Here is a 24,185-nt window from a genome sequence, read left to right as displayed (position 1 = left end):
GGACCACGACAAAGTTTTCATCAACACATTATGCTTACTCAGCAGGTTAATATTATAAACTGTCAAAGACAATATACTCTCTCTGGTCAAGTGTATTGTAGGTGTAGTGCTCTAGATCAAAACACCCATACACCAAAAAAATACAGTATCAGACACACACATACAGTATGGGTACACACGCATGCATGCACTTGTTCAACACCATAGTGCCCTCCAAGCTGATCACTAAGCTTAGGTCCCTGGTACTGAACACCACCCTCTGCAACTGGATCCTAGACTTCCTGACGGTCCGCCCACAGGTGGTGAAGGTAGGCAACAACACATCCGCCACGCTGACCCTCAACACGGGGGCCCCTCAGGGGTGCGTGCTTAGTCCCCGCCTGTACTCCCTGTTCACCAACAACTGTGTGGCCACGAACAACTCCAACACCATCATTCAGTTTGCTGACAACACAACAGTGGTTGGCCTGATCACCGACGACGATGAGACAGCCCAGGAGGCTAAAAAGATTTGGCATGGGCCCTCAGATCCTCAAAAAGTTATACAGCAACATAACCACTTGGTATGGCAACGGCTTGGCATCCGAACGCAAGGCGCTACAGAGGGTAGTGCGTACAGCCTAGTACATCACTGGGCCGAGCTCCCTGCCATCCAGGACCTCTATACCAGGCGGTGTCAGAGGAAGGCCCTAAAGATTGTCAAAGACTCCAGCTTCTCAAGTCATAGATTGTTCTCTCTGCTAACGCACGGCAAGCGGTACTGATGCACCAAGTCTGGAACCAATAAGACCCTGAACAGCTTCTACCGCCAAGCCATAAGACTGCTAAATAGTTAACCAAATAGCTGCCCGGACTATCTGCATTGACCCTTTAACTCTTTTGACTCATCACATACGCTGCTGCTACTGTTTACTATCTATCCTGTTGCCTAGCCACCTTAACCCTACCTATATGTATATATCAACCTCATTTACCTTGTACCCCTGCACATTGACTCGGTACTGGTACCCTGTGTACACTCTTAGAAAAAAAGGTGCTATCTATATAGAACCTAAAAGGGTTTTTCGTCTGTCCCCATAGGATAACCCTTTGATGAACCCTTTTGGTTCCAGGTAGAACCCTTTTGGTTCAAAGTAGAAACGTTTTGGGTTCCATGTAGAACCCTTTCCAGAGAGGGTTCCACCTGGAACCAAAAAGGGTTTTACCTGGAACCAAAAAGGGTTCTCCTATGGGGACAGCTGAAGAACCCTTTTGGAACCCTTTTTTCTAAGAATGTATATATCATTGTGTATTTATTCCTTGTGTTATAATTTTTTCTCTCTGCATTGTTGGGAAGGGCCCGTAAGTAAGCATTTCACTGTTGTTTACGAAGCATGTGACAAATACATTTGATTTGACTCACAAACACGGGCACACACACACACACTCGCAAGCACTCACGCAAGCACGCACACACACACTGTAACTTACGTCTTTTCCCACCAGGTCCTCCTGGTTCTCCACGATGCCCCAGGGGGCGATGCCAATAGTACAGATCTTCCCCCGAGATTTAGAGGCATGGTCCTTTAGCGCATCACCCACATGCCGGATCACCCCTGAGTGTATGTTTGTGATATGTGAGAGAGAGAGAGAGAGAGAGAGAGAGAGAGAGAGAGAGAGAGAGAGAGAGAGAGAGAGAGAGAGAGAGAGAGAGAGAGAGAGAGAGAGTGTGAGAGTGTGAGAGAATCTCTCTCCCCCTCTCTCCATCTCCCCCCAGTCACACCTGAGGGGAATCTCATTTCATCCCTCTACTTGACACTCACTGTCCACTTCCTTTTGCCCCCGAAATCGTCCGCTCCATCAATTTCCCAAACTCTTTTTCTTTCCTCTATTTCTTCTGTTTCTCTCCATCTGTCTCCCCCCATTTTTTTACTTCCTTTATATCTAACCTCTGCCCCTCTGTTTCTCTCTTCTCTTTCTGTTTCTGTTACCTAACCCTTCGAGGTTACCACCCGCCTGCCAGATTAAACCCAAATGTAATGTTGCGGCTAGGGTCAAGGTTAGGGTGAGCATTAGGGTTAAGCATTTAAAAAAAAAAAAATTATTAACACTTGTATTGATTTTTCTCACCCACAACACAACACAAGAGCAGCGATAAACAGAAGCGTAGGGTTAATGGGTAACAACGTCACAGCACGTGGTTGTTATTAGCCTGCTAAGTGGGCCTATTTCATGCCTCCACCCACCCAGCCCACCTGTGTTGACCCCGCCGGTGAAGATCCAGGCTCCGGTTGTCATTGCAGCCTTGATGAGGCCCTTGCCAAAGACCTGTTTGAGTTTGGGCTGCAGCTCAAAGTTCTGCAGGCCCCCATGCACCGAGATGAGCAGCTTGGGAAGGTCCAGCTGCCACTCCTTGGTCATCAGGTGCAGCAAGAGGTCTGGCTTGGTGTCGTAGGACACACGCACGTACTGCAAATGAACATACAAACAACCAATAGCTGTCATTTGTTTGGTATAACATCAATGTAGAATATAGATTATAATGAGAGATATTTTGTGAAAGGCTAAGTACAGTAAAGCTGTTCAATACATTTGATTACATACATATAATGAGCTCAGTGGAATCAGAATTGTTTACTCTTATCAATATCTTTGTCTGCAGTCATGTGGATAGGCCTTATCTGTATGGTAATACATTATAAATATGTCCTTATCTGTCTATCCACCCTTTATCTATGAAATGGGAGTGTTATATAATTCAACCCCAGGTATAAAGTGGTCACCATGGCTTTGTTGGAGTGGCCGCCTCCCTGGAACTCAATGGTTCCGAAGGCGTCGGTGGGGCTGAGCTGGGTGTGTTTGCTGATTGACCATTTCTCTGATAGGCTGTCATTCTTAGCCAGACGCTCCGCCTTGTCATTCTGACTGGAGGAGATGCCGGGGGGCAGGCCAACGTGCTGACCAATCAGACGGCCGCAACAGCACCTGGGGAGGCGTAAGAGAGGGTCAGGTAGTCAGAGGTGAGGTGAAACATTCTGAACGTTGCCGAATGTTGCATCCTTCTGAACAGACCCCAGATGTGCACTAGAGCTGGGAAGGGGGAAGTGACATGACGGGCAGGTTCCCTTTCATCTACTGTGAGAGAATGGATTTCAAAGGCTGTTCACACAAACCCCATGCAGCCAACTCGCTCTGCTTCCTACAAATCTCTGATAAAGCCTCTGAAAATGTGCTAGAATTACGCTCATAATATCATAGCCATTAGACATACTAGTAGTCAATAGTCACATACATTGGACATAATGGAGTTGAAATGTGACAGGTCCAGACAGGAGCCCCTGACGGCAGACAACTGGAACCTTTACTCTGAAATGATGTACAGTGGGGAAAAAAAGTACCAATTGTGCAAGTTCTCCCACTAAAAAGATGAGAGAGGCCTGTAATTTTCATCATAGGTACACGTCAACTATGACAGACAAAATGAGGGAAAAAAATCCAGAAAATCACATTGTAGGATTTTTAATGAATTTATTTGCAAATTATGGTGGAAAATAAGTATTTGGTCAATAACAAAAGTTTCTCAATACTTTGTTATATACCCTTTGTTGGCAATGACACAGGTCAAACATTTTCTGTAAGTCTTCACAAGGTTTTCACACACTGTTGCTGGTATTTTGGCCCATTCCTCCATGCAGATCTCCTCTAGAGCAGTGATGTTTTGGGGCTGTCGCTGGGCAACACAGACTTTCAACTCCCTCCAAAGATTTTCTATGGGGTTGAGATCTGGAGACTGGCTAGGCCACTCCAGGACCTTGAAATGCTTCTTACGAAGCCACTCCTTCGTTGCCCGGGCGGTGTGTTTGGGATCATTGTCATGCTGAAAGACCCAGCCACGTTTCATCTTCAATGCCCTTGCTGATGGAAGGAGGTTTTCACTCAAAAACTCACGATACATGGCCCCATACATTCTTTCCTTTACACGGATCAGTCGTCCTGGTCCCTTTGCAGAAAAACAGCCCCAAAGCATGATGTTTCCACCCCAACTCAGCATTCTTTGTCCTCCAAACACGATGAGTTGAGTTTTTACCAAAAAGTTATATTTTGGTTTCATCTGACCATATGACATTCTCCCAATCCTCTTCTGGATCATCCAAATGCACTCTAGCAAACTTCAGACGGGCCTGGACATGTACTGGCTTAAGCAGGGGGACACGTCTGGCACTGCAGGATTTGAGTCCCTGGCGGCGTAGTGTGTTACTGATGGTAGGCTTTGTTACTTTGGTCCCAGCTCTCTGCAGGTCATTCACTAGGTCCCCCCGTGTGGTTCTGGGATTTTTGCTCACCGTTCTTGTGATCATTTTGACCCCACGGGGTGAGATCTTGCGTGGAGCCCCAGATCGAGGGAGATTATCAGTGGTCTTGTATGTCTTCCATTTCCTAATAATTGCTCCCACAGTTGATTTCTTCAAACCAAGTTGCTTACCTATTGCAGATCCAGTCTTCCCAGCCTGGTACAGGTCTACAATTTTGTTTCTGGTGTCCTTTGACAGCTCTTTGGTCTTGGCCATAGTGGAGTTTGGAGTGTGACTGTTTGAGGTTGTGGACAGGTGTCTTTTATACTGATAACAAGTTCAAACAGGTGCCATTAATACAGGTAACGAGTGGAGGACAGAGGAGCCTCTTAAAGAAGAAGTTACAGGTCTGTGAGAGCCAGAAATCTTGCTTGTTTGTAGGTGACCAAATACTTATTTTCCACCATCATTTGCAAATAAATTCATTAAAAATCCTACATTGTGATTTTCTGGAATTTCTTTTATCAATTTGTCTGTCATAGTTGACGTGTACCTATGATGAAAATTACAGGCCTCTCTCATCTTTTTAAGTGGGAGAACTTGCACAATTGGTGGCTGACTAAATACTTTTTTCCCCCACTGTAAACGCCGGCCTGAGATCAAAGAAAAACATAATTTCTCTTCACTTGCATGTTGTCGACCCAGTTTTTACAGATGAGTAACAATTTGATCCTGGAGCTTTACTTATTCTGTTTTCACTGCTGACACATGGTTCTTGAAAGCATGGTTTATTTAATGCAGAAATATGTCTGTGACAAGTGTTACGTTCTGCCAATCACATGCTTTATGTCAGTGTGATGTAACTCCCTAGAAATAGAGTGATTTAGGTGATTCACAGCATTTTAATGTGTGTTTGCTATGCTTGTTCTGAATGTTCACGTATGCAGAACATATGGCAGATTCATTTAAATATTCACATATTTAATAAAGTCCTTTAGAGATACCTCCATTTTGTTTTAGAATGAAACATCTGCAGGGCTCCCTTGCTAAAGAGACCTTGGTCTCAATGGGGCTGCCTGCTAAAATAAAGGTCAAATAAAATGTGAATGAGACTCAGTCAAGCTAAGTCTCATTTATGTGTGGTGAAGTTTAGAAAGTTTGATGTTTTAGACATTACAGTTATATGGTTCCTTAGCCTGGCAGTAATTCACAGTTCTGATTTCTTTAAACAGCTAACTTTAGCCACCTCTAGCTACAAATAAATTGAAGAGCTGGGGGGCAAATCACCTTTAAGTAACTTCAAACAAAGTCTTTGAGTTGATTTGGCCAGGAAATATTGAACAATTCTGCTAATTTCTAACACAGCTGCTTGTATACTTGGCAACCATGTATGCTGCTTCCACAATGCCATGTGTGGTGTCCGGGAGATTGGGGATAACATACAATACATGACCAAAAGTATGTGGACACCTGCTCGTCGAACATTCAAAGTCATGGGCATTAATATGGAGTTTGTCCCCCATTTGCTGCTATAACAGCCTCCACTCTTCTGGGAAGACTTTCCTCTAGATGTTGGAACATTTCTGCGGTGACTTGCTTCCATTCAGCCACAAGAGCATTAGTGAGGTCGGGCACGGATGTTGGGCGATTAGGCCTGGCTCGCAGTCGGCTTTCCAATTCATCCCAAAGGGTTGAGGTCAGGGCTCTGTGCAGGCCAGTCAAGTTCTTCCACACCGATCTTGACAAACCATTTCTGTATGGACCTCGCTTTGTGCACGGGGGCATTGTCATGCTGAAACAGGAAAGGGCCTTCTCCAAACTGTTGCCACAATGTTGGAAGCACAGAATCTTCTAGAATGTCATTGTGTGCTGCAGCATTAAGATTTCCCTTCACTGGAACTAAGGGGCCTAGCCCGAACCAGGAAAAACAGCCCGAGACCATTATTCCTCCTCCACCAAACTTAACAGTTGGAACTATGCATTCGGGCAGGTAGCATTCTCCTGGCATCCACCAAACCCAGATTCATCCGTCGGACTGCCAGATGGTGAAACGTGATTCATCCCTCCAATGGCGGCAAGCTTTACACCACTCCAGCCGACGCTTGGCATTGCGCATGGTGATCTTAGGCTTGTGTGCGGCTGCTCGGCCATGGATCCCATTTCATGAAGCTCCCGACGAACAGTTCTTGTGCTGACCTTGCTTCCAGAGGCAGTTTGGAACTCGGTAGTGAGTGTTGCAACCAAGGACAGACAATTTTAATGCACTACGCGCTTCAGCACTCGGCGGTCCCGTTCTGTGAGCTTGTGTGGCCTACCAATTCGCAGCTGAGCCGTTGTTGCTCCTAGACGTCTCCACTTCACAATAACAGCACTTACAGTTGACCAAGGCAGCTCTAGCAGGGCCGAAATTTGACAAACTGACTTGTTGGAAAGTGGCGTCCTATGACGGTGCCACGTTGAATGTCATTGAGCTCTTCAGTTAAGGCCATTCTACTGCAAATGTTCATCTATGGAGATTGCATGGCTGTGTGCTCGATTTTATACACTTCAGCAACAGGAGTGGCTGAAATAGCCGTATCCACTAATTTGAAGGGGTGACGACATACTTTTATATATATAGTGTAAGACAGCAAAAATATGAATTTCCCATTCACATTAAACAACAAAGTTGTATTCTAATACTTTTCACTTACCTATGGGGGTCTTTGGTGCTCACTATGATATGAACACATTCTCTCTTGTTGAAGGCTCTCTCGATCCACGATTTCTGTGCCTGCGGAGAGAAGAGAAAATGCTCAGTCAGTTAGTCACTCAAACTCAGACAACAGGACTCTTAACTTGAGAAAGTGAGACCAGAGAATCACAGGCGGCACATCAAGAGGCACACAGGCAGCTAGTACCCAGCTAAGCCCCCAGTCGGCCCAACTCATTACCTGGGAGGATAAGAGGCCTGTCTCTACCAAAAAACAACAACAATTCTTCATTAGAATTGGAAGAATGGAAAGGAGGATGTAGTTTGTCTTACACATACCAATTCTCTTCAAGGACCAGGTAGCTAGCTCTTGCAGAATTTGAAGTGCATACATACAAGCCACAGGATTCCTATCTGATATTGACTAGGCCTATTTAAGATGCATCATTTGAGGTCTTGAAACCCAGAGTGTTGGAAATGACTATCAAACATGTGCACACATACGCAAAGAAGTATAGCTAAACATAAACACTTACACTTAACGTGCACTTGTATTTTCACTTGCAATCTCAACCTTGCAAACTAACACACACTCAAATGCAAAGATTTGATATACACTGAACAAAAACATAAACACAATATGTTAAGTGTTGGTCCCATGTTAATAGCTGTAATAAAAGATCCCAGAAATGTTCCACATGTACAAAAAGCTTATTTCTCTCAGTTAGTGAGCATTTCTCTTTTGCCAAGATAATCCATCCACCTGACAGGTGTGGCATATCAAGAAGCTGATTAAACAGCATGATCATTACACAGGTGCACCTTGTGCTGGGGACAATAAAAGGCCACTCTAAAATGTGCAGTTTTGTCACACAACACAATGCCACAGATGTCTCAAGTTTTGAGGGAGTGTGCAATTGGCATGCTGACTGCAGGAATGTCCATCAGAGCTGTTGACGGGTAATTTAATGTTCATTGTTCTACCATAAGCCGATTTTGGCAGTACCTTCAACTGGCCTCACAACCGCAGACTACGTGTAACCACACCAGCCCATGACCTCCACATCCGGCTTCTTCACCTGCGTGATTGTCAGAGACCAGCCACCCGGACAGCTGATAAAACTGTGGGTTTGCACAACCGAATAATTTCTGCACAAACTGTCAGAAACCGTCTCAGGAAAGCTCATCTGCGTGCTCGTCATCCTCACCAGGGTCATGACCTGACTGCAGTTCACTCACCTTCGATGGCCACTGGCGCGCTGGAGAAGTGTGCTCTTCACAGATGAATAGCGGTTTCAACTGTACCGGGCAGATGGCAGATGTGTGGCGTCGTGTGGGCGAGCGGTTTGCTGTTGTCAACGTGAACAGAGTGCCCCATGGTGGTGGTGGGGTTATGGTATGGGCAGGCATAAACTACGGACAACGAACCCCAATGTATTTTATCGATGGCAGTTTGAATGCACAGAGATACCGTGATGAGATCCTGAGGCCCATTGTCATGCCATTCATCCGCCGACATCACCTCATGTTTCAGCATGATAATGCACGGCCACATGTCGCAAGGATCTGTACACAATTCCTGGAAGCTCAAAATGTCCCAATATGTCTGGCCTGCACACTCACCAGACATGTCACCCATTGAGCATGGTTGTGATGCTCTGGATCGACGTGCACGACAGCGTATTCCAGTTCCCGCTAATATCCAGCAACTTCGCACTGCCATTGAAGAGGAGTGGCCACAATCAACAGCCTGATCAACTATACAAAGGAGATGTGCCGCACTGCATGAGGCAAATGGTGGTAACACCAGATACTGACTGGTTTTCTGATACACGCCCCTACTTTTTTTTTTTGTATCTGTGACCAACAGATGCATATCTGTATTCCCAGTCATGTGAAATGATAGATTAGGGCCTAATACATTTATTTCAATTGACTGATTTCCTTATATGAACTGTAACTCAGTAAAATCTTTAAAATTGTTGCATGTTGCATTTATATTTTTGTTCAGTATAGTTTATCGACACGGGCACTTCCCCATTAAGATAAAGTGCAGAGAGTAAGCGGATGGTCTGTGCACCCAGGCAGTACATTCTGTTTGACTTTCTTAGATATGTGCAGTTCTTCATCCTGCTCCTGCGGATTCCATGAATATGGAACATTTCCTAATTTCCATGGGATTACAGCACAACTGACAGCCAATGGAAACAAGTGTGTGTGTCGGGGCATGTGGCTATCATGTCTACTGCAGGGTCTGAGGGAGAGAGTCAATTATACCCTGCTAGAGCCTGGTGAACATAGCCTGGACTCCAACAACACCACTGGACTGGAATCTACCACAATACACTACATGACCAGAGTGTACACACGTAGACACAAACACACTCAAGCATGGGGGGGTGTAATGTGAAAGCATTTCCTGTACAAAGATTCACATTGACCCCATCCACACAGGAAGTGTTAGTGGACATGAGGTGTTGTGGAGATGAGCATGATGGTAGGGGTGTCCGAAACACTCTGTCGCCTCCCGACAGCAGGACGGGACGGCTAAAAGACACTGGAGGAGGGGAACCGAGCCTCCCAAAACCCACAGCAGCTGTGGCAGGAACACCACAAGGCAAAACAAAAGGAGGATATTTCTCTGCTTTTATTCCGGGAGAATTCGCATCTCCCTGTTCCCAGCCTGCTCTGCTTGTACAGGGCTTTTCCCCTCCGTCGGAAAAAGAACAACACACTGTCTCTCCGCCTGACTGGCCCTGTCGCCCCACGGCACGACAAAACCCCCGCAGGCACCGACCTCCGACCCCCCGGCAGGCCTCCCTCCACACAGGCACACTTACCCTAACACCAGACTTCCCACGATTAACCATTACTCTGAACAAGTCAAGCCACGGGAAGGGGAGGGGTAGGGGGGGGCCACTTTACACAGGTCAACCTGACCGCGATGACTCAGCAAGCAGCCCCCCTCCCCTCCCCCGACAGGCTGCGACCAATGTATTCATACGCCGCTGCGCAAAAGCACAAAGTAGATCTCTCCCTCCCGTTTCTGACAACATTAGGTGTGACAGTGCTGGCATGAGCCGACTGGCGCTGCTCTCGTGTTCTCAGTAAAAAGAAGATAAGACCAGAAAACCCACCATGAGACCCACCACGATCTTCTCTGTGGTTCTCTCTCTGTGGTTCTCTCTCTGTGGCTCTCCCTCTATGGCTTTCTCTCTGTGGCTCTCTCTCTCTCTCTCTCTCTGTCTCTCTCACTCTCTCTCTGTCTCTCTCTCTAGTATATTGAACATTCTATCTTCCCCCCAGCTTTCTCTCTCTGTCTCCGTCTCGCTGGTCTTGTTTTTGAGTTTTGACATGGAATGATGGGGTGGCCCGAACCCCATTGGGTAATTAAGATTTATCGCTGGGGTGCATACCTGATGTCTGCCAACTAGTGCCAAGGCATGGGAAATACGGTGTGTGTGTATGTGTGTGTGTGTGTGTGTGTCAGGCTGGCTACCTATGCTGTGGGTAATGCTGTGGGTAGTGTCTTGGTTGTGAGTAGGAGAAATCAGACAACCTGTTACGGGTCTAGACTCCCCCCTCTCCCTTTCTCTCTCTCCCTCTCCTTGTTTCTCCCTCTCTTTTTCATTACTAATACTAGTGGGGAGTCTGATCAAACTCAAATCAACATCAAATGAACAGCCAACTGTCTAACTGATCTGTTCCAAAACAAGGGTTAAGTCAAACATGAACATACTATATTGAGCAGGGGTATGTATGCAACATGTTTTTCTTCTTTGGTTGACATAGGATGCTACTTAGATGACGCATCAAACAACTCTTTGTACTTAATTTCATGAAAATGAAAAAATAAATAATAAATAGAGAATAACATCTAAACTCTGGAGAAATCTCACTGAAATTATGGATTTCTCTTCATCTGTTTTCTTACTGTGCAAAAATATTATCTATAACTGAATTGCTGTCAAACTAATTGGAGCTCTGGCAGAAGCACTGAGCCATAGGATTAGATGCTTAGCTACTTGTCTCAATTGCACGTCACACATTTTAATTACCATATGTATCAAAAAAAGTATCTTAGAACTTTTCTTTCTCTTTTCCATGACTTTTCCTTTATCTTAGAACAAATGCAAACAGTGGGAGATTCCAATTAACGTCAAAGCACAATTTTCTTTGTGCTTATTTCATGATATCCGTGCTAAAAGACACACTGCTTGGGTGAGCATCTTCTTTTAATAGACTATCCCAGTTAGGTGACTCATGACTCATGACCAAGGACGATACAAGCGAACACATTTCTGTTTCTTGAAAAACATAGGGGAAAAAATAATTAACTAAACAGCTTCAACCTTATCAGATGCGTGTTGACCATTTTATATTTTACACCATCACTGCTAGGTCCTCATCAGAACCATTTACCCTTAGCATACAGGGATACACATAAAAATGTGATAGCAAGACAACGCTCTGTTGTCTATTTGAGTGAAACAAATTTTTTCTAAATTATTGAACATTGAGTTATGGTTTTTCATTTGAAAGGACTACTCTTTTTAAAAAATCACATAAATAATCGTTCATGTTCTCTCCTGTGTCCACAACAGTCTTTAAAACGAAATTAAATAATATTGTATATATTCTGTTCGTAGAAAGGTACATCAATTAATCATATGAAGGCAAATAGCAAACAGAATCTCTTGAAAAAATGTATATATATTTCATTTCCTTATGAATACAAATTACAGCATTTAATTTAATTGAACTGAATATAGAAAAGTTTATGGGCTACAGAGCAAAGACAGTTGATCAAAGAACATAGACAAATAGAACCTTCTGTTTAAATTATTTTCAGTTTCTTGCGGTAGTTATGTCTAGAAAATACCCTTCAATAAAAATCTTCACCAGTAAGAATTCACAACAGTTTCGCCTCTCATGTCTCTGCACAGAGAATGTGTTATGTTTGTGCTGTTCTCTATGAGACTACATCAGTGGCGAGAGATAAGCCTATTCAGCCCCTCTTGGAAGAAAATGAAAATTCAATAAAAAGCGCTTCTTTATTATTAGAAAACGGTAAGTTTTGGCGTCAGAACCTTCACTATGGACTCTGTCGGGTTAGAATAAGGTACAGCAAAAACAGCACACCTGAGCCTTCAGACACTTACCTGAGTGTGTTGCTGTGCTGCATTGATGGGAGCGTCCTGTGAAAAGCAGGGCCAATGCTGAAGGCATCTCTATATCTCTAAACCTCACACCCTCACTGGACCCTGACACCAGTCCTGTCCAGTCCACCCCACAGCCTAAGGGCTTTAGGGCTAAACCAGAGCCACTGTGGCCCTATGAACCCACTGGAATGTGTATGTGTGTGTGTGTGTGTGTGTGTGTGTGTGTGTGTGTGTGTGTGTGTGTGTGTGTGTGTGTGTGTGTGTGTGTGTGTGTGTGGTGCTCTAGGGGGATTAGCCTGATCAGAAAAACCCACTGCTGAAACTCCACAGCCTGGACAAAACTCCCTTCTCTCACCCCCCTCGTATGTCCAATCACAAGCCCCAAAAAACAACAAATCCCTCACTACGGTATCAGAGAGGGAACTCTGTTCATTTCCATCATGCACGCACACACACACACACACACACACATAAATACAGTTACAGTGGGGAAAAAAGTATTTAGTCAGCCACCAATTGTGCAAGTTCTCCCACTTAAAAAGATGAGAGAGGCCTGTAATTTTCATCATAGGTACACGTCAACTATGACAGACAAATTGAGAATTTTCTTTCCAGAAAATCACATTGTAGGATTTTTAATGAATTTATTTGCAAATTATGGTGGAAAATAAGTATTTGGTCACCTACAAACAAGCAAGATTTCTGGCTCTCACAGACCTGTAACTTCTTCTTTAAGAGGCTCCTCTGTCCTCCACTCGTTACCTGTATTAATGGCACCTGTTTGAACTTGTTATCCGTATACCTCAAACAGTCACACTCCAAATTCCACTATGGCCAAGACCAAAGAGCTGTCAAAGGACACCAGAAACAAAATTGTAGACCTGCACCAGGCTGGGAAGACTGAATCTGCAATAGGTAAGAAGCTTGGTTTGAAGAAATCAACTGTGGGAGCAATTATTAGGAAATGGAAGACATACAAGACCACTGATAATCTCCCTCGATCTGGGGCTCCACGCAAGATCTCACCCGTGGGGTCAAAATGATCACAAGAACGGTGAGCAAAAATCCCAGAACCACATGGGGGACCTAGTGAATGACCTGCAGAGAGCTGGGACCAAAGTAACAAAGCCTACCATCAGTAACACACTACGCCGCCAGGGACTCAAATCCTGCAGTGCCAGACGTGTCCCCCTGCTTAAGCCAGTACATGTCCAGGCCCGTCTGAAGTTTGCTAGAGTGCATTTGGATGATCCAGAAGAGGATTGGGAGAATGTCATATGGTCAGATGAAACCAAAATAGAACTTTTTGGTAAAAACTCAACTCGTCGTGTTTGGAGGACAAAGAATGCTGAGTTGCATCCAAAGAACACCATACCTACTGTGAATGTTTTTCTGCAAAAGGACCAGGACGACTGATCCGTGTAAAGGAAAGAATGAATGGGGCCATGTATCGTGAGATTTTGAGTGAAAACCTCCTTCCATCAGCAAGGGCATTGAAGATGAAACGTGACTGGGTCTTTCAGCATGACAATGATCCCAAACACACCGCCCGGGCAACGAAGGAGTGGCTTCGTAAGAAGCATTTCAAGGTCCTGGAGTGGCCTAGCCAGTCTCGAGATCTCAACCCCATAGAAAATCTTTGGAGGGAGTTGAAAGTCCGTGTTGCCCAGCGACAGCCCCAAAACATCACTGCTCTAGAGGAGATCTGCATGGAGGAATGGGCCAAAATACCAGCAACAGTGTGTGAAAACCTTGTGAAGACTTACAGAAAACGTTTGACCTGTGTTAACAAAGGGTATATAACAAAGTATTGAGAAACTTTTGTTATTGACCAAATACTTATTTTCCACCATAATTTGCAAATAAAATTCATAAAAAATCCTACAATGTGATTTTCTGGATTTTTTTTCTCATTTTGTCTGTCATAGTTGACTTGTACCTATGATGAAAATTACAGACCTCTCTCATCTTTTTAAGTGGGAGAACTTGCACAATTGGTGGCTGACTAAATACTTTTTTCCCCCACTGTACATACAAACATGCACAATAGGTACATGTGTGACAACAACACAACTGCTGATGTTGCTCTACAGTAACAACACTACAAGTCTCCCCTCCACTATGAATGCTTGAATATGTATTTTTTCCAGTTATCCCTGTTGTGGCGTTGGGCATCTTTCCCTCAAGGAGATGGCCCACTAGGGAGAGTGGCCATTTAAGCCAGAGTACCATGTCACTCAGATATTCACTGTAGTGAGTCCTCTCTATTGGTGCACACCACACCTGTCTGTCTCCGGCCTCCGGCCTCCACAGCTACAGCTCCTGGTGGGCGCGAGCAGCACATAACAGCCCTTGACACCACAAAGCACTTTTGAGTAATGGGGACATTCTTCTTGGATTTAGCCAGATTATTATAACATTAAACCACAGCATTGTTGAATACCCGTTTCTGATTGGCTGGAAGGACATTCTAGAATGGACATTAAAACCAGATAATGGGACAGTTGAAAAAGATATCGGGACAGTTGGAAAATATATCGGGACACCTTGCAATCATTACACAATAATAAGCGCCTACACATGCAGACACAATAATAAGCGCCTACACATGCAGACACAATAATAAGCGCCTACACATGCAGACACAATAATAAGCGCCTACACATGCAGACACAATAATGCGCCTACACATGCAGACACACATAATATGCGCCTACACATGCAGACACAATAATAAGCGCCTACACATGCAGACACAATAATAAGCGCCTACACATGCAGACACAATAATATGCGCCTACACATGCAGACACAATAATATGCGCCTACACATGCAGACACAATAATAAGCGCCTACACATGCAGACACAATAATAAGCGCCTACACATGCAGACCGTACTTGCTACAAAGTTACAGAAAGCTAAACCAACAACCACACAAAATGAAATTGGATACATTGTAAACGCGGTGAGTGATGAACTTCTCCTGTCCCCTCTGCCTCTAAAGCTGTGAAATCCTCCCACATGTTTCTAGTTTGACCAGCTGTTTTCAGCAACTGATATTTTTGAATTCGGTTGTCATATTGGCAGGTTTGCTAGCAACAGACCATTTAGCTAGCTTCTAGCCTAGTGTTTGATATGCAATGTGACCTCCTCATCATTAACAGTCAGTGTTGACGAGTGTCCTGACAAGAAGGCAAACTTTTCTAGCTATGACAGGCAAAATCTGGCATTATCAGCTCATTGTTATGGATGTATGCAAACGAATGTCAATAGAAAACAGCTACTTTGCTGTTATTCTTGCTGCAGAGGTAGTGACTGTGTTAGCCGTAGCTAGCTGGCCAGCTAGCAAGCAAGGGATAAACGCAGATATTTTGTATATTACCATGGAATAATGAACTCAGTTCCGCCTCGTTTTTGCTGCGGTGTCCATTATTTCCAAGGTAATGTACAGAACGTCAGCGTTTATCCCTTACTTACAGTATCTCTCTTTCCTCTTACCTCCATAGGTGTGTGTGTGTGTGTGTGTTTGAATTCGTGTGGGTGTTTGTTTGTGTAAACTCAGAGAAGGCCATAGCACTATTTTAGTTCGTAGGTGTGTTTACTTTGTTTTGTGTATTTCCCTCAATTCCCTGTGTACGTGTGTTTGTTTGAGTAGGATTTCATTTAGTGCAGATTAGAGTATTATTTCCCCGGTCTCCCCACTGTTCAGACTAATTAAAACCTGCCCAGATTACTTTAAATCTGTATAATCCCTGGATTAGGAGACCAAGAACAGACAGGTTCTAAACCAGCACTACAAAAGAGCAGTGTTACAGCTTGACCTCGCCAGCCACCCCCAACTGACCTGCCCTCTGAGAAACATTCCATTCGAAGAAATGGCTGGGAGGGATTTTATTTTTCATGAGTTAGCCATAGACATCGGATAGGCCTATGTGTATTATACTTATAGCATTCTACTCTAACTGTTCAATTGGGCAAAGTAATGATGGCATCTTGACCCCGTCAAGTTAAACAACATGAAAAAGATTATTGAGTTGAGCAGTGTGGCCAGGTAAAGAAACTGACAAAATCTGACAAAATCCAGTCGAGATTTTCTCAGTTTTGAGGATTCAATGTGTTCAATTTATCTAGAGTCTCAGATTTCGACAGAACTCAGAGTTCTAAAATCAGAACACTACTGACAAAATCTGAACCAGTCCAGTTGAGACAAGTGTAGATGTTCTCTGTGTGATGGTCTGTGTGAACTCAGATTTAGATTATATCCAACTTCTACTGGGAATATTATACAGATTTTGTGACAGGCCCAGTCAGAATCCACAGTCAGAATGTGATAGGTCTCTTGGGAGATCAGGAAGGCTGAGTCTGCAAGCAGTGACTTTCAAAGAGCCAATGAGAGCTGAGAAACCCTGCAGACACACTGGCCTAATGGTCCTATAGAATGAGCTCAGTTCCTCAGTCTCATCCATAGAGTGGCCAGCATCACCAGCTTCCATGTCAATACTTGGATTGGGAGTGGAGAAAGCAGCTAATGATATGACACAAAGTCAAAGCCCTATACACAGACATTATAGAAACTCTCAGACAAAGCCTTGCCTATTCTCCAAACTCCCATCTCCAATATGCCACAAAATGGATGCCAACATCAAAACAAGCCAGACAGTACTCTATTCCTCTGAGAACGAGTGTTTGTGAAATTATAAACGGGACACACAAACAGATTAAGAATTCTGTTGGTTTTCTTCTAATAAACTTGTAATGGATTGAGCGTCGTGAGGATGTGTTTGTTGTGTTGAAATTCAATTTCTAATGGATCTAATGTGCCTCACCAGAGGAGAATTCAAGGTCCCTTTACCCCAAATAAAACCCCAAACGGTTGTCTTCCCTCCCGTTGATTTTGCTGTGACCTGAATGCTTTTACGCAGAGTGGGGACAGGTGGAAAGGTGGACAATAACGTGTGAAAACACCTGGAAGCTGTTGTAATGTTTAATGGGGAAGATTTTCAGGAGATGATCTGAAATACACCATGATGGTTCAAGTGTACACACACTCATTAGAACACAACAGACACTATTGTAAGCATACCCTGACACAAACTCCATGCACTGTCTCCAATTTATTACACACACACGTGCAATCATACACACACACATACACGCAGATACGCAGACAAACACACACACGTGCACATATTCTCACACCATCGCTCCTTCATAGGCACATTCTGGTCAAGGTCATTGCATTGGAAGCATGTAAGCTGGTTACTCTGCAAGTGGATGGAGTAGAGGAGTGGGTTGCAAACATCTCTCCCAATGAAAGTTCTAGACCCAGGCCTCCAGCAGACCCTCTGTCATATTGATGCCTGTCATCAACATCTCATGAGCTGAGCTATGTGTATGTATTTCACCCAAACCTGCCCTGAACCCTGGCCCTAGAGAGGAGGTGGCCACTTCAGAGGAGTGCTCTAGCTTATTCAATCTGTATGATGGCGTCGTACTGTATGGCTGCTGTCTCGTGAGCTCCAACCGAATTTTGCTATTTTGTGATTCTTTTGGCGTTTATCTTCACTTTTTGTGCACAAAATGTATCCGCTATTATTTATTATGATCGACAACAACTTTTGAACATCAAATCGTCAGTTACTAACCTCAATTCCGGCATCAACTTCGTATTCGACTCCATGGGCTCTTTGTGTAATTCCAACCCAGTATTCCAGCGCGCGTTCTCAGAACATGCGCAGAACAGCTGGCAGGCATATTCGCGGTCATTTTCCACATCTCCTTGTCCCAATCTGTGTCAAGCTGACCACCATCATTCCTGTTTCCAAGAACTCAGACGAAGGGTACTGCTATGGGATCCCCTATGGCTCCTAACTATGCTAATTTGTATGTGGGTTACATGGAGAAACACTCAATTCTCAATCCTCTCAAAAATATTTTCTTGCCTATCATTATTATTTGGAAACAAGACATTGATGATATTTTTGTTCTATGGAGGGGTGATGCAAAACAGCTCCAGGCATTCCATGCTTTTCTTAACTCTTGTTCTGAGCACCTGAGATTTACTATGCAATCTGACACAATCTGTCAAATCAGTTTCCTTGATCTTCTGATTTTGTGTGAGGATAATGTTCTATACACTGATCTTTACAGGAAACCTACTGATCGTAACAGTTTGTTGAGGGCTGATAGTTGTCACCCGCTACCCTTGAAAAACAGTTTGCCCTACAGCCAATTCTGTCGTTCAAAAATGGTCAGATTAATACTGCCATTGAGAAAATCCAAAACAAATCGAGACATGATCTCTTTCAAAGACAGTCTTGCAAAAAGAAGCATTCTTGCGTTCTTACTACCCGCTATTCAAAGTGCTCTGAACAAATTAAGGCAATCGTTCACAAACATTGGCACATTCTAAGATCCGATGACAGTATCGGTAATGTGTTTTTGGATCCTCCCTTGGTCGTATTCTCGCGGGGCAGAAATCTCAGAGATCAATTGGTAAACTCTGATTTACCACCCCTAAATATCCCTGCACAACATCTATCTGCGCATCTACCGGATGGAAACTACAAGTGTAATGGCTGCGCTCAATACAATGGCACTTACAAATGTAGATCCTTCAAACACCCCCAAACAGGGAAACAGATCCCAATCAAAAGTGTTATCACGTGCTCCACTAAGGCAGTTATTTATCTTATAACTTGTCCTTGTGGTAAAAATGATGAGGGTAAAATGAAGCTCGAATTAAAAGTACGAATCTCAGAGCATCGTAGCACCATTAGGTGCAAAAACTCAACGTACCCAGTTGCGGCCCACTTTTTGGAAGTGAACCACTCGATTTCGTCCCTACATTATATCGGCATCGAACATGTCACCCTCCCTAGGAGAGGGGGTGACCTCAACAATTTATTGTTAAAACGAGAGGCTGCCTAGATCTTTAATTTAAAGACCCTTGCTCCCTTCGGTCTCAACGTTACAGCCATTCTTGTGATTATTGTGATTTTGCTATTCATTGTAAATGTTTGTAGGCCTATGTAGCCAAATTGTATCTTTGATCATATGCTATCCATTTATGTTTTTTATATGTTCTATTTATATCTGTAAATTAACCAATGATATCAAGCCACACCCGGCCATGATTACAGACACCTGTGTGTGTCCTTTGACACTATATAAACTAGTGACCCGCAGTGTTTGTCATTATACACTGATGAAGACAGCTTGTCTGTCGAAACGTTGGTTATTAGGTTATTAAACTATTGCATCTGAGCTCCTAGAGTGTGCTCTCCTTTTCATTTTCAACGATGCCTCTCTACAAGACGAACTCAATGCATTTTATGCATGCTTCGACAAAAACAACACCGAGCCGTTCATGAGGGCCCCCGCAGACCGAGAGGACTGGGTGATCTCGCTCTCCGAGACCGACGTAAGGTTTTTAATCAAGTCAACACTCGCAAGGCTGCAGAGCAGAACAGTATTCCAGTGTGCGCTCTCAGAACATGCGCAGAACTGCTGGCAGGCATATTCACGGTCATTTTCAACATCTCCTTGTCCCAATCGGTAATCCCCACATGAGTCAAACTGACCACCATCATTCCTGTTCCCAAGTACTCTAAGGCTACGTGCCACAATGACTACTCCCTGTAGCACTCACATCTGTAATCATGAAGTGCTTTGAAAAGCTAGTTATGGCACACATCAACTCCATTATCCCAGACACCATAGACCCACTCGAATTTGCATACCGCCCCAACAGATTCATAGACGACGCAATCTCAATTGCACTTCACACTGCCCACACCCACCTAGATAAGTGGAATACCTATGTGAGAATACTGTTCATTGACTACAGATCAGCGTTCAACACCCCCATCTACATCTATGGGGTTGTAGTGGAGCGGGTCAAGAGCTTCAAGTTCCTCTGTGTCCAAATCACTAAGGACTTAAAATGGTCCACACACACGCACACAGTCATGAAGAAGGCGCGACAGCTCCTCTTCCGCCTCAAGAGGTTGGAAAGATTTGGCATGGGCCCTCAAATCCTCAAAAAGTTATACAGCTGCACCATTGAGAGCATCTTGACTGGCTGCATCACTGCTTGGTGCGGCAACTGCACCGACCTCAATCGCATGACACTACAGAGGGTGGTGCGGACAGCCCAGTACATCACTGGGGCTGAGCTCCCTGCCATCCAGGACTGCTATATCATAGAAGGATTACTTTATCCTATCCCAGGTGTTCCTTAAAGAGGTGGGGTTTCAAATGTCTCCGGAAGGTGGTGACATTTGCCTAGTCACCTTACCCCTATACATACCTACCCCTACCACTCCAGTATCCCTGCACATTGTAAATATGTTATTGGAACTGACCCTGGAACTGACCCTGGATATAGCTTATTTATTTTCTTGTGTTCTTCTTATTTGTATTTCTTGTGTGGTTTGGTTTACTTTATTTTATTTTATAGCACTACTGATATTGATTATGGCATTGCTGGGAAAGAACTTACAAGAAAGGCATTTCACTGTACTTGTGCACGTGACAATAAAACTGTACACATAAAGGGCCATAAAGGGCCATGTGCTGTACACATGAAAGGCCATGAACTCTGCCTCACCTTGGGACAAGTCTCTACACTATATACTCATAGTAAGCATGAGATACTGTACATGCATGTGTATGTCAGAAAATCATGCCCTCCGGAACTTGAACAAACAAACACACAGGGAAGAACACAAACACATACATGCACTCACACACGCACGTGTGTGTGCGTGTGTGTATGTGCGTGTGTGTGTGTGTGTGTATGTGTGCGTGTGTGTGTGTGTGTGCAAGGGGGTAAACATCAAGGTCAACATAGAGGCTAGACCTACATTTCACTCTAGTTGTGGAAAAGGTCAAGGGGTCTGAATTCTTTCCCAATGCACTGTAACAAATTCACGGCGAGGGACAGGTTTGGGGATGCGGCGAGGTGGCAATGGAGGGTCCTCGAAGTAAAAGGTGGGAGTGATGACCTGGCCTTGTGGAATCCCCCGACCCGATGGTTTGGGATGAGTCGGACCACAGAGTGAAGGAAAAGCAGCCAACAAGTACTCAGCATTTGTGGGAACTCCTTCAAGACTGTTGGTGAAGCTGGTTGAGAGAATGTCAAGAGTGTAAAAAGCTGTCATCAAGGCAAAGGGTGGCTATTTGAAGAATCTCAAATATAAAATGTATTTTGATTTGTTTAACAATTTTTGGTTACTACATGATTCCATATGTGTTATTTCATAGTTTTGATGTCTTCACTATTATTCTACAATGTAGAAATGTGTAAAAGAATAAAGAAAAACCCTTGAATGAGTAGGTGTGTCCAAACTTTTGACTGGTACTGTATATGCACACTCAAGCTCACAAACACGCACACACATTCACATACACTACATACGCACATATGCACACACAAGCATACCGACAACACAAACACACGTACACACACACACACAAACACACACACAATGAGCTGTATAAGGCCATAAGCAAACAAGAAAATGCTCATCCAGAGGCGGCGCTCTTAGTGTCTTTAATGCAGGAAAACTTCAATCTGTTTTACCTCATTTCTACCAGCATGTAACGTGCAACCAGGGATGCGTACAAAGCTCTCCCTCGCCCTCCATTTGGCAAATCTGACCATAATTATATCCTCCTGATTCCTGCTTACATGCAAAAACTAAAGCAGGAAGTACCAGTGACTCGCTCAATATGGAAGTGGTCAGATGACGCAGATGCTAAGCTTCAGAACTGTTTTGCTAGCACAGACTGGAATATGTTCTGGGATTCATCCGATGGCATTGAGGAGTATACCAAATCAGTCACCGGCTTCATCAATAAGTGCATCGACGACGTCGTCCCAATAGTGACCGTCCGTCCATACCCCAACCAGAAGCCATGGATTACAGGCAACATTCGCACTGAGCGAAAGGGTAGAGCTGCCGCTTTCAAAGAGCGGGACTCTAACCCGGACGCTTATAAGAAATCCCTCTATGCCCTCCGACGAACCATCAAGCAGGCAAGGCGTCAATACAGGACTAAAATTGAATCCTACTACACCGGCTCTGACGCTCGTCGGATGTGGCAGGGCTTGCAAACTATTAAGGACTACAAAGGGAAGCCCAGCTGCGAGCAGCCCAGGGACCCGAGCCTACCAGACGAGCTAAATGACTTCTACGCACGCTTCGAGGCAAGCAACACTGAAGCATGCATGAGAGCACCAGCTGTTTCCGGACGACTGTGTGATCACGCTCTCCGTAGCCGATGTGAGTAAGACCTTTAAACAGGTCAACATTCACAAGGCCGCAGGGCAAGACGGATTACCAGGATGTGTACTCAGAGCATGCGCTGAGCAACTGGCAAGTGTCTTCACTGACATTTTCAACATGTCCCTTACCGAGTCTGTAATACCTACATGTTTCAAGCAGACCACCATAGTCCCTGTGCCCAAGAACACCAAGGTAACCTGCCTAAATGACTACTGACTCGTAGCACTCACGTCTGTAGCCATGAATTGCTTTGAAATGCTGGTCATGGCTCACATCAACACCATCATCCCAGACCCACTCTAATTCGCATACCGCCCCAACAGATCCACAGATGACACAATCTCTATTGCGCTCCACACTGCCCTTTCCCACCTGGACAAAAGGAACACCTACATGAGAATGCTGTTAATTGACTACAGCTCAGCGCTCAACACCATAGTGCGCTCAAAGCTCATCACTAAGCTAAGGACCCTGGGACTAAACACCTCCCTCTGCAACTGGATCCTGGACTTCTTGACGGCCGCCCACAGGTTGTAAGGGTAGGCAACAACACATCTGCCATGCTGATCCTCAACACGGGGGCCCCTCAGGGGTGCGTGCTTAGTCCCCTCCTGTACTCCCTGTTCACCCACGACAGCGTGGCCAAGCACGACTCCAACACCATCATTACGTTTTCCAATGACACAACGGTGGTAGGCCTGGTCACTGACAACGATGAGACAGCCTATCGGGAGGAGGTCAGAGACCTGGCAGTGTGGTGCCAGGACAACAACCTCTCCCTCAAGACAAAGGAGATGATCATGGACTACAGGAAAAGGAGGGCCGAGCACGCCCCCATTCACATCGACAGGGCTGTAGTGGAGCAGGTCGAGAGCTTCAAGTTCCTTGGTGTCCACATCACCAACAAACTATCATGGTCCAAACACACCAAGACAGTCGTGAAGAGGGCACGACAATGCCTATTCCTCAGGAGACTGAAAAGATTTGGCATGGGTCCTCAGATCCTCAAAAAGTTATACAGCTGCACCATCGAGAGCATCCTGACTGGTTGCATCACCGCCTGGTATGGCAACTGCTCAGCATCCGACCGCAAGGCACTACAGAGGGTAGTGCGTACGGTCCAGTACATCACTGGGGCCATGCTTTCTGCCATCCAGGACCTCTATACCAGGCGGTGTCAGTGGAAGGCCCTAAAAATTGTCAAAGACTCCAGCCACCCTAGTCATAGACTGTTCTCTCTGCTACCGCACGGCAAGCGATACCGGAGTGCCAAGTCTAGGTCCAAAAGGCTCCTTTAACAGCTTCTACCCACAAGCCATTAGAATGCTGAACAGTTATTAAAATGGCTACCCGGACTATTTGCATTGACCCCCCATTTTCTTACGATGCTGCTACTATCTATGCATAGTCACTTTACCCCTAACTAGCTACTTGCTATTAGCCACAGTTAGCGGTATTTCACCCAGAACTTTGGATTTTTTTTTCTGCGGGATTAATTTAATCACTGGACATTAATCACCGGATATTCGGCCAGTCTTCACAGCGCGTTATCGACCCAGAACATATCAGTTTTTCTGCCGGAATCACTGAATCACTGGACCTTTAACTCCGGATTCATCGCTACCAGCTAGCTGCAACAAAATGGACGCTGTGGTCTGGCTAATCATCCTGAGCTAGGCCCATCTCCCGGCTATCTACCTCTCTGTCAACCGGACGGGACCACCTAGTGTTGACACGGAGCCCCGCCGATCCTACACGACTGGTC

At 44.7% G+C, this 24,185-nt stretch overlaps 1 protein-coding gene across 2 annotated transcripts in view; it reads right to left on the bottom strand.

The window, feature by feature from the left end:
* LOC121584638 (transient receptor potential cation channel subfamily M member 3) overlaps nucleotides 1-24,185 on the bottom strand; it is a 174,244-nt gene that overhangs the window by 109,135 nt on the left and 40,924 nt on the right. Inside the window, exons 2-5 of one of the 2 annotated variants that reach the window (XM_041900639.2) lie at nucleotides 6,965-7,044; nucleotides 2,763-2,964; nucleotides 2,226-2,448; nucleotides 1,471-1,595 (exon numbers count right to left, since the gene is read on the bottom strand). In XM_041900639.2, coding sequence (XP_041756573.1) covers nucleotides 1,471-1,595; nucleotides 2,226-2,448; nucleotides 2,763-2,964; nucleotides 6,965-7,044 — 630 coding nt within the window. The remainder of the gene's footprint in view (nucleotides 1-1,470; nucleotides 1,596-2,225; nucleotides 2,449-2,762; nucleotides 2,965-6,964; nucleotides 7,045-24,185) is intronic. The other variant, XM_041900638.2, reaches the window with a different exon arrangement.

This window comes from Coregonus clupeaformis, chromosome 16, assembly GCF_020615455.1.
Source record: "Coregonus clupeaformis isolate EN_2021a chromosome 16, ASM2061545v1, whole genome shotgun sequence".
Lineage (NCBI taxonomy): Eukaryota > Metazoa > Chordata > Actinopteri > Salmoniformes > Salmonidae > Coregonus > Coregonus clupeaformis.
This window is presented reverse-complemented; position numbering and strand designations above follow the sequence as displayed.